The sequence below is a fragment of the Patella vulgata genome, chromosome 3 (genome assembly GCF_932274485.2).
Source record: "Patella vulgata chromosome 3, xgPatVulg1.2, whole genome shotgun sequence".
NCBI lineage: Eukaryota > Metazoa > Mollusca > Gastropoda > Patellidae > Patella > Patella vulgata.
The window spans coordinates 10,573,755-10,585,038 of NC_065881.2; the positions used below are offsets into that span (position 1 = coordinate 10,573,755).

At 36.7% G+C, this 11,284-nt stretch overlaps 1 protein-coding gene across 2 annotated transcripts in view; it reads right to left on the reverse strand.

Moving 5' to 3' along the window:
- LOC126815016 (cleavage and polyadenylation specificity factor subunit 1) overlaps nt 1–10,996 on the reverse strand; it is a 37,407-nt gene extending 26,411 nt beyond the window's left edge. The window contains exons 1-13 of one of the 2 annotated variants that reach the window (XM_050540529.2): nt 10,937–10,996; nt 8,728–8,931; nt 8,223–8,256; nt 7,222–7,349; nt 6,565–6,645; nt 5,094–5,245; nt 4,502–4,648; nt 3,607–3,746; nt 3,298–3,408; nt 2,409–2,502; nt 1,575–1,662; nt 1,106–1,228; nt 378–521 (exon numbers count right to left, since the gene is read on the reverse strand). In XM_050540529.2, the coding sequence (XP_050396486.2) occupies nt 378–521; nt 1,106–1,228; nt 1,575–1,662; nt 2,409–2,502; nt 3,298–3,408; nt 3,607–3,746; nt 4,502–4,648; nt 5,094–5,245; nt 6,565–6,645; nt 7,222–7,349; nt 8,223–8,256; nt 8,728–8,871 (1,386 nt within the window). In that variant the 5' untranslated portion in view covers nt 8,872–8,931; nt 10,937–10,996. The remainder of the gene's footprint in view (nt 1–377; nt 522–1,105; nt 1,229–1,574; nt 1,663–2,408; nt 2,503–3,297; nt 3,409–3,606; nt 3,747–4,501; nt 4,649–5,093; nt 5,246–6,564; nt 6,646–7,221; nt 7,350–8,222; nt 8,257–8,727; nt 8,932–10,936) is intronic. The other variant, XM_050540528.2, reaches the window with a different exon arrangement.
- Between the last annotated feature and the right edge of the window lie 288 nt (nt 10,997–11,284).

Here is an 11,284-nt window from a genome sequence, read left to right on the forward strand (position 1 = left end):
AGAAATGAAATGAAATGGAGTTTAAAACCTGAAAAATTGAAGTAGTTAACAAATATTGTATTTGAGAGAAATGAAATGAAATAAAATGGAGTTTAACAGTCTATTGTTTTATGGGGGAAATTTTGCCCGGACAGAGGCACTATGGCCTACTCTTATATCAAATTCCAACTTTCAAGGGATCTTTTACGTGCACGCCTATGTATACACAGGTCCTCTGTTTCTTGGTCCTATCTGAAGAACTATAAATTGTCCCTTGCCAGGCTCACTTTCCTGCACCATTCGGCCATCCAACCCCCCCTAACTAGCCTGTACTTTGACAGGTTGTTCACTTCCTCGACACTTAAATTTCTATATATCCAGTATGTTAAAATTCTCACCTCAAAGACATAAGATGTAATAGTTGTACTAGCAGCTGTATCACTAACACCATATACTTCTAATTCATCTAAATTCTCTATTTCCGTTATATCTGATGCTAAATGTTCACTTCCTTCTACCTTCCTCTTCTTATTAGATGGTTCCTAGAATTAAAATAACAGTTTATATTACTTCAATACACCCAATAGTGCTAACTCTAAAACCAAAAGGTGACATATCCTGCAGGGGAATGAAATGAAATGGGGTTTTACGTCCTACTGTTCTGCTCCAACTGGGTTAATGAAGATGGGCATACGCCATACAGTGTGCTATGAGGGAAATTTTGGAAGGGGCAGCATCACTACGGCCTGCCCTTATATCGAATTCTAACTGCCAAGGGACCTTTTACGTGCACGCCAGTGTATACACGGGACCTTGGTTTTTTGTACCATTCAAACGACTAGACAGCTGTCTAGGAGGAAACCATGTCGGAAAATCCGGACCTCCAGGCTAGCGAACAGTGTCTTACCCACTTACCTTCCTAACTCTAAAACCAAATGGTGAAAAATCCTGCAGGGATTAATAAATCCTCTATGAACTCTGTCCCAAGCTTTAGCAGTCAAAATGTTTTAAGAATACTAGAAATGTTATTCATGTTTTAGATATTTTATTCATTATCTGGAGGCAAATCATTCGACTTTAATAGAATAAATTAACAATTAATTTCACAAAAGAATGTTATATTTACCATAGCTTTTTTATCTGCTTCTGATTTATCCGTTTTATCTTGAGCTTTCTCGGTATATTTTAACAACAGAGAATTACCCAATCGTGATCCCAGAAATAAATAACCATCATCACATTGACACGTCTATAATAAAAATAAAATAAACACCAATTAATAATACAAATTCTGCAAACTCAAACTTTATATATACAACCATTAGTGTCATATATAGAACATCACTCAGAGAGAGAGAGAGAGGATTTAACATCCACTCGACACAAACTATGTCATTTTGGGACTAACATTTGGCTTAATTTTATTTCAGTAAATCACTTGCGCATAGAGGTCTTTTTTAGTGGGATTAAACCAGAGGACCCGGAGAAAACCCACGAGGTTGGACAGGCGACCCTACTACTTGTCATGTACAACCGGGGAATCGAAATCTAAACTATAGCGAGGAACAATATTTAAAACATGTAAAACTACTTACACAGGTTGTTAACACACTGGATGCTGCCTTGTCAAAATGGAAACTTCTAACAGTTCTCATACCATCAACGACCAGTGTTAAAACATAGCTACAAATAAATGAAAAAAAGAAGCTTTTAAATTATTCAACATCAGTTATAGATTAATGAAAAGATATTAAAGTTGTCCAGGAATTTTATTTCAAAATCAGAATAAAATCGAAGCAAGAGTGGGTCAAAGTGTCAGAATGATTCTGAGGAGAGAGAAAAATGGATTTTTAACTCATGGTTCAATTTTATTTCAATAATTCGCTTGCATGTAGGTATCTTTTAGAAGTGGGAGGAAACAGGAGGACCTGGAGTAAACCCACAAGATTGGACAGTTGACCGAACTCCTTGTCACTTATAAGCTAGGAATCGAAACCACGCTATATGACTCAATGACAGACTTTATGATATAAAGTGCATGCCACGCAACATGCCAATCTGATTAAAACACAGACCCTATTTCGTTTCGTTTCGTTTTATATAGTTCAAGATTTTGTTTTACTTGTCTTTACTACACTAGAATCTGGAAGAGTTGTTATGCAACCCGTGTTCTGGATGATGTGAGCTGCATGGAACTGTGCATAACCCACTAGAAACATCAACGTTGATTGGTTAATCAAATGTCTGAAGTCACAGGGTAAAAAACCTCTTGCATGACCTCTGACGTGACCTTCCACTACAACCGGTCAGATCTTCATGTAGTGCAGGCCATAGAAAGTATAAAAAAACAAAAAACGAAATATAGATCTGTATTTAATCAGATTGCGCAACCGGCCTAAATGTATAATGGTAACAACTTAAAAACTTACAGTTCTCCACCTTTAAGAGATAAGACAAGTCTATCTGTTGATATCATGGCCGCCTGTGAACAATCAAGGGCTATTCTTACACCTTCTTGAGGACCTGTTATAAAAAAAAATTTAAGATAAGATCTTTGTTTAAATTATTTAATTCAGTAATACCTTGTGTTGGTATTTTGTCTGCAACAGATTAAATTTGTAACAGAAATTTGAGAGTATTTCCATAGAAATTTAAAATTGGTTGATGTGGTGTAACAGTTTCATTCCACTTAAATATAATTTCATTTAATATCCATCCATAAACATAAAAACTTATAATAATACTATTAATATCCATAAACAATTATATTAGGTCAAAGAAAAAATATACCTGTGTATACGGTTGGTCGGAAATATTCTTTTTACTTTGTTTGTCATGGATTTGAATTATCTATTTTCTAGCATTTTTAACTTAATTACTGAGTGAGGTTCTTAAAGGGGCATTATGGGAGATTAGATAAAGAGTTGACAATTCTCGCTATAATAGTTTTAAAAAATAGATAACGTAAATAGAATATGCTGAAGATTTCAGCCAAATTGACCCATTCTGAACCGAGATATTAGCTTCAGAATTTTAGAGTAGTCTCGATCATCATTATTAAAGTCGGTACGATAAAAAAAAAAGTCTTGATTATCCATTATTATGTTTAATTATTTTTCAAAAATTGTATTCAAATCCAGTAAATATCGTAGCCTAGCAATGGCATCGAGAGTTGATTATGGTCTGGATAAGTTAATTAATGTCTATTTAATAATTTAGATAACATTTCAGATCGAGAAAAAGACCTTAAATAGGCAGACTTGCTCTTACATAATGTATGTTTAAGCATACTGGTAATACAATACAATGGTAACTTACGTAAAGGAAAAGCTGAACTTGATTCTGCTATACTATTTAAAGAGACAGCGTATGGTGGAACACTTTGGTTTAAATATAATAATGAATTAACAGCAAATACAAGTACACCACCTGTAATATAGAAACAAATTATTGGTTAATCAAGTGTCTGAAATCATAGGGTCAAAAGCCGCTCGCATGACCTCTTGACGCGACCTCCCAAAACAACTGTTCAGATCTTCATGTAGTGTAGGCCATCGAAAATATAAAAAATCGAAACGAAATATAGATCTGTATTTTCATCAGATTGTATGACAATAGAATACATACCTATTGGTCTTGGTATTGCTATGGATCCGAAACAATCAAATGGTAATGAATTGATATGCCAGATTATAGGATGAACTTTCTGTTGTATATTTAAAGATATAGCGACGATACAACACGTATCATTTCTCACAGCAACACGACTACAAATAAACACAAATTTTATCTTTAATTATACATTTGCTACAAATGAAATGTGGATTAACATGTTAATTTTCAGCATACACCATACAGTTTGCTATGGGGAAAATTTTGCCCTGACAGTGGCACTACAACCTGGTCTTATTTCGAATTCCAACTGTCAAGGGCTTTTTTACACTGGATCTCGATTTTTGGTCCCATCCGAATGACTATAGACACTGTCTTTGCCAGGCCGTCCATTGATTTATTACAAACTTTGGAAGTTAAAAATGAAACATCCTACTGTTCTGCTACAAATTGGCTAATGAAGACGGGCATATGTCATACAGTGTGCTATGATGGACATTTTTCCCGGACAGCGGCACTATGTCCTACACTTATTTTGAATTTCAACTGTCAAGGGATCTTTCACATGCACACCAATGTGTACACAGAATGTTGGTTTTTTTGTCCTATCCGAACGACTACACATTGTCCTTTGCCAGACTCTCTGTCCTGCACCGCTGACCAGGGGAACCATGCCGGAAAATTCTGATGAACTTTCTCAACCAACGCAGGAATTGAACACTGGACCTCCAGGTTAGCGAGCCAACGTCTTACTCACTGAGCCACTGTGGCTCCCGGAATGATCAGTGGAATATCACCGCAGAAGATAATGAATCACCAGCAATTGTTAATAATATCTCTCTCCCTAACTTTGTTAATCGCGATATAATAAAGTATTATTTAATAGTCATATAGGAATAACTGTACATACCCTGCCCAAGTCATTAAAGGTTCATAAAGAATAAATACAGTTGGTTCGTAATAACCGTGGAGAAACTGGAAATCTATAACATTAGTTATCTTCTCATCTAATTTTCTCAGATCTACTATATACGTTGACATGATGGGGGAGGAACCACTGAAAATATAAAAATACGCAAAACTATTGAAATTGGTACATCTTAGCTAAATCTTTGTCTACTATAAAGAGAGAGAGAAATGGGGTTTAACGTCCACTCAACAAAAACAAGGTCATTTCAGGACTAATATGGTACAATTTTATTTTAATAAGTCGCTTGTACGTAGAGTTTAGGGTTTCGTAATAGTGGGAGGAAACTGAATTCCAAATTCTATGGGATCTTTTATGTGCACACCAATGTATACACTGGACCTCGGTCTTTTCGTCCAATCCAAATGACTAGACAGCTGTGCTTGTCAGGCCCTCCATCCTGCACTACTGACAAGGGGAAACCATGTCTGAACCTCCCGATGGACTTTCTTGGCCAATGCAGTGATCAATGCTAGCGAGCCAGCATCTTACCCACTTAGCCACAGTGGCTCCAAAATGTAATGGAATATCTTACCCTCCAGGTGTAGCTTGGTCAATATCATCTATAACAGCATCTCTTCTAAATGGTAGAATAACTAGATGTGTATTATACACCAACATGGCAGCACATCTTCCGTCAGGATCAACACGGACATAAGGTATACCTTGTGGTCTAACAAAACCACCCTACAAAATTCATCAAATCAAATGAATTGATATAAGTGAAAATGAAATGCAATGTGGTTTAACGTCCTACTGTTCTACTCTGACTGGGCTAATGAAGACGGGCATACGCCATACAGTGTGCTATGAGGGAAATTTTGCTCAGGCAGCAGCACAATGGCCTAATCTTATATCGTATTCCAACTGCCAAGGAATCTTTTACGTGCAATCCTATGTATACACAGGACTATCCGAATGACTAGACAGCTGTCCTCGTCAGGCCCTCCGTCCTACACCACTGACAAGGGGAAACCACGTCGGAAAATCCCAATAAACTAGTGACATAAGCTTTAAGATCCTAATGTTCTGGACAAACTGTTGATAAGGAAAACGGGCATACGCAATAGTGTGCTATGAGGGAAATTTTGCCAGGAAAGCGGCGCTACGGCTTACTTTTAGTTTGAATTCCAACTGTAAAGGGTACACAGAACCTCGTTGTTTCTCATTCCATCCGAATGGCTAGACAGCTGTCCTTGTTTGGCTCTCGGTTGTGCACCACTGACAAGTGAAAACACCCAGAAAAGTTCAGAGAAACTTTCCCTGCCAACACCAGCAGCGAACACAGGACCTACTAGTTAGCCAGCCAACGTCATAATTGCTGAACAAACGTAGCTCCCTCTTAGGGATTTGTTAGAGAAACCTTGTGAGAGAGAGAGAGAGAGAGAGAGAGAGAGAGAGAGAGAGAGAGGGATGGTTGACCTCTACTCAACACAAACTAGGTCATTTTGGGACTAACTTATGGTTCAATTATATTTCAATAATTCACTTACGAGTAGGGGTCTTTAGCAGTGGGAGGAAACCGGATGTCCCGGAGAAAACCCACAAGGTTTGTAAGGCGACGCTACTCCTTGCAACATACAAAAGCGGAATCAAAATAATGCCAGTTGACTCAATGACAGACCTTATGATACAGCACACACGCGCCAACCATTTGGCCATCCAACCGCCTAACCTTGTGCAATAACACCTCTAACTTATGCAACATGATCCATTATTCCAAAATAAAAGTAAATCAAGTACAGAATCCCTTTCTCCCGTCCCTTAATTTATTATTCAAACAAATAAAGAATTTGTATATAAAGGCCACACCAATTTGATTTTCTGTTGAAATTTTAATTTTTATTTCTTCAGGAAAAGATCGAATTCAAAAACCAAAAGTACTTGGTTCCCTTATTCAAACATGAAATTCGTATTGGTTTGGCCTGTGTGGAATAAAAGTTTTAGGACCAATCAAAAGACTTATTACAAATCCATCAACGAATATATGTATAGTTTCTACTTGCCTTGAGTTCACTTTCTTCAAATTGATGTAAAGAAGAAGTTTTTAAATTGTGTGTAGCTGGATCATACTCTAGTACAGATAGCTGAAATAATTAATACTATTTATATACAACCCAATAATAATAATAATAATATGAACTATATATAGCTCTAATTCCACACTAAAAGCAAAGTTAGGACGGTCTAATGAGTGCTAGTAAAGACGGTTTGGGGTGTTCTAAGGGCCCCTAGCTAGGAGGTTTTGCAGTGGTCTAGGGAGCCCTAGTAGGACGGTTTACTGTGGTCTAAGGAGCCCTAGTAAAGGCAGTTTGCAGTGGTCTAAGGAGTCTTAGTAAGGATGGTTTGCAGTGGTTTAAGGGGCCCTAGTTAGGACGGTCTGCAGTGGTCTAAGAAGCACTAGTAAGGACGGTCTGCAGTGGTCTAAGGAGCATTAGTAAGGAAGGTTTGTGGTGGTCTAAGGAGCCCTAGTAAGGAAGGTTTGCAACAGATATCTAGTTAGGACGGTTTGGTGTGGATTAAGGAGGCCTATTTAGGACGGTTTGGGTCAGTTGAAGGAGCCCTAATTAGGATGGTTTGGGGGGGTGTAAGGAGCCCTAGTTAGGACGGTTTGTGGTGGTCTAAGGGTTAAAGTGTTAAAGTATCATTGTATCATTTCTTACCTTAGCATCACAGAAACTTAATATTAAAGCATCTCTAACAGCTCCAGGTAGTCTTACAGATTGTAAAGACATAACAGTACCAAATAAACTATATGTTCCAACACATTCTAACTTAGTACGACGTAGCTCTACAATAATAAAATACAATATCATACATCAGATCTAAACATCAATTCTCTAGTTAGATAAGGGATCAGGTCACTTCAGGACTAACATATGATTCAATTCTATATTATTAATTCACTTGCAGGTAGGGGTCTTTAGCAGTGGGAGGAAACCGAAAGACCCGGAGAAAACCCATGAGGTTGGACAAGCAACTCTACTCTTTGTCACGTCCTTCCTTTCTCGACTAATGGAGACGAGCATACGCCATACAGTGAGCTATGAGAGAAATTTTGTCTGGAAATCAAATGAAATGAAATGGAGTTTAACGACCTACTGTTCTGCTCCTAACCTGGGCTAATGAAGACGGGCATACGCCATATAGTGTGCTATGAGTGAAATTTTGCCCGGACAGCTGCACTACGGCCTACTCTTATATCGAAATCCAACTGCCAAGGGATCTTTTACGTCCACGCCTATGTTTACACGGGACCTCGGTACCTCGACTAGACAGCTTTCCTTGTCAGGCCCTCCGTCCTGCATCACTGACAAGGGGAAACCACGCCGGAAAATCTGGATGAACTTTCTCGGCCAATGCAGGGATCGAACACCCGACCTCCGGGTTAGCGAGCTAGCGTCTTACCCACTTACCCACGTGATCCCCAAATTTTGTCTGGAAAAGAGCTCTGTACAACGTATAATTATGGAAGAACAATTACTAATTTATTTCGGTCATGTTTCACAAATTTTGAGAAAATAGCATTTGAAACGTGGGCCAAATAAATTAGTAATTACTCTTTCATAAGTATGTGTTATAGTTTATTTCAATTGTATTGTCAATTACTCAAACATCAATAATACATAATCAATAGAAGAAAAACATTTGAACAAATACGTACCTTCTGTATTTTCACTATCACTACTGGTGATCACCTGCAATAAAATATGGTAGAAGTTTTTCACAAGTTGTGTATACCGGTACATAAAAAAACAATATCTTTTAATACAGGTAAATGAATATCTTCTTTGAGTGGCATTTAGCAATTGACATAACAAATACAAAAATATAACATGGAACAAAATTAACGTTGCTTTAATTAAAGATACAGTATGTAAGATTTAGATAAAGAGTTGACCATTCTTGCTTTAATAGCTCAAAAATAGATAATGAAAAATGAATATATTGAAAACTTCATTCAATTTACTGCATTGCAAGCAAAGATATTAGCTTTTGAAGGTTTGACAAGATGTGTGCATTTAATGTAACCACTGTTAAAATTAAATCAAAATATGTCTGAACCATTCTAATCTACTTAATATCGGAGATATCAGGTGGTACCGAGATTTGATTAACAGTTGGCCATCCCTGCTCTAGAATATCAAAATTATAAACGATATATATACCTCAGCATCAATATTTAGTCTATAAATAATAAGTTGATTAACACCAGCTATCACCAGGTTCTTCTCTTCTGTACTGTATAGATTACAGTATATACTGTGTTCTATACCAGTTGGTTGATGTATCTGTTTATATACTGAATACATCCTGATCTTTTATCACCACTTACACTAGAGTTTCTTTTTCTTTTTAAATCTAGATCAAATCTGAAATACATAAGGGGTCAGTGCTACAAAATAATTTGATGTTTTAACACAAAGCAGCCGTTGTTGTTTGTATTTTAGAGGAGAGCCGAAAAAGGCACTTTTTAATCAACAAATTGAAACAATCGCTAACCTAAAAAATGCTCTCCAAGTTTCATTAAGAAGAGTTATTTAGAAATTAAGGAGAGTGATTTGATATTAAGCTGTGTGTATGGGAAATGGTTCTGAAGATCAATAACTGCATGTAAGATCATTCCTAGTTTCATATAAATGATAATAAACCCCCCATAACTTTGTAAAGAACAGCGATTTTCAATTTTATGGGGAGGGAGAAAAACCTTCCCTCAGTCAACATTCAGGAGGACCACACAGTACACTACATGCAAACAAAGTCTGATAAAAAAAAACCTGTGGACACGATCGACAAACTACACAGACATTGCAAGTGAATGGATCCTGGGGTGAGGCCCTAAGCATCCACAGCATTGTACAGTCACACATGGGCCTGTAATGATGTCATGACTCGATCATGTAGTAGGGCTGTACAATATTGCAAAAAGGGACGATATCGATATTGGCATTTTTTCAACGATATAGTTAAATATCGCGATATTTAATAATAATGTCACTTTGCTATTAAATAAATTAAATATAAATGCATTAAAGCTGATTCAGTGTGAGTAAGATTGTGGGTAAGAATTGCTTTATTCATACACTTTAAACTTATTAAAATGAACAAAACAACATCCTTTTTGGATAAAAATTAAATACAACCGCTGATGTTTAAAAAGAGTCTGCTTGTGACCGTGTGTAAGAAAATTCTCAAATATCACCTGCAGCAGAAGTAAGTGGATGCGGTCTTCAAGTATTAAATGATCCGGACTATCTTCCATTCACGCATTCGATTGGCTGCTGTATTCCTGGCCTAACAGTGACAGTAATCTATTTATAGATCGTTTTATTCTTGCTTTCAGAAATTAAGTTTCGTCGAGTTTTCTAAAAAATATTCGTTTTTTAAAAACATGACAACCTATTTATAGCCTGGTAATTAGCCGCGGTAGTGGGAAATTTCAGGCGTTTAGTAGGCCTAAGCTTTACATGTAGTAACAACTGACAATTTATTGTCGACTAAAAATAAAGTAAAAGTAACGCATACAGGATGCAGTGAAAACGGCTGCGGACACTGCGCAAGTGTTTTCAACATTTAACGATTCTCAAAACATTATTTTTATTATAGTTTATTGCTGTCAGCTAATTTCCACTGCTGTATAGTGTATTTATTATCTATTTTTATGGTAATTTGTTTCGATATTTGAAGTTTTTGGCGATATTCGATAAACCACTTTATCGACGATTTTTGGCCACATGATATCGTAGTTGGGTCTGAAAATACCATATCGCGATAAATGACTATATCAGGAATATCGTACAGCCCTATCATGTAGTACTGTAATTATTTCTTGGTATATTTTCCATTACAATCTATCCAATGCTTGTAGTTGTAGGCCTACTGATCAACTCTATTCATGACAGTACTCAATTTAATGTTATATGTACCTCCAGGCCGATATAACTATAAAGGTTTTATAAACTATACAGTGAATGGGTCACATTGATGTTTAACATTGATTGCTACTACTACTACTACTCGCCTCTGCAATTCATTATTTTTGTATGTCATGTAATGGTGGTATGTTTCTGCTGCAGGTTTGTTTTCTGGGTTTCTATTTGGTTATGTTTCGTGCTGTTCTTCTGCCCTTACTCTCTGTTAGTTGGACAAGGGTCATGTTCCTCGGATATTTATTGCACATCATAATTTGAACATGACAAAGAGTCCTAGACCTCCATTGTACCGGTAATCAATCCTATTTGATTAGGACTTTAGGGGACATTATCGTACCCTACCAAGAAATATATATACGCTCCCTTACACAGATGAAATCCGATAATTTCAGAAGATAGCTTTATTAATATTCCAAGAATAAACAAATACATTGCCATTTATTACCTGTCCAAATAATTAAAAACATGTTTTTATCACATTTCATTGCTTTTTCATGTAAGGCGCCATATTGGTTGTATGGCAAACAATTGCTGTGCGGTTTCAGTGTACAGTTTCGTACAAACAGGAGTTATTTCCCTTTTATTGCAAAATTGACCCGTAACTCAGCACGGAGCTGTTGTGCCATAATATTTTACAGGTCATGGCCGCCGCACAATAAAAGAAAAATTGGTATGGGTTTACAAATATATTTTTGCAGTTTATTCCAAAAATTATATAGGCTACTGATTTCACCTTCGAAGGTTTTATAAGATCTTACGTAATCAGGGGCGGATCCAGGAATTTTTGCAGGAG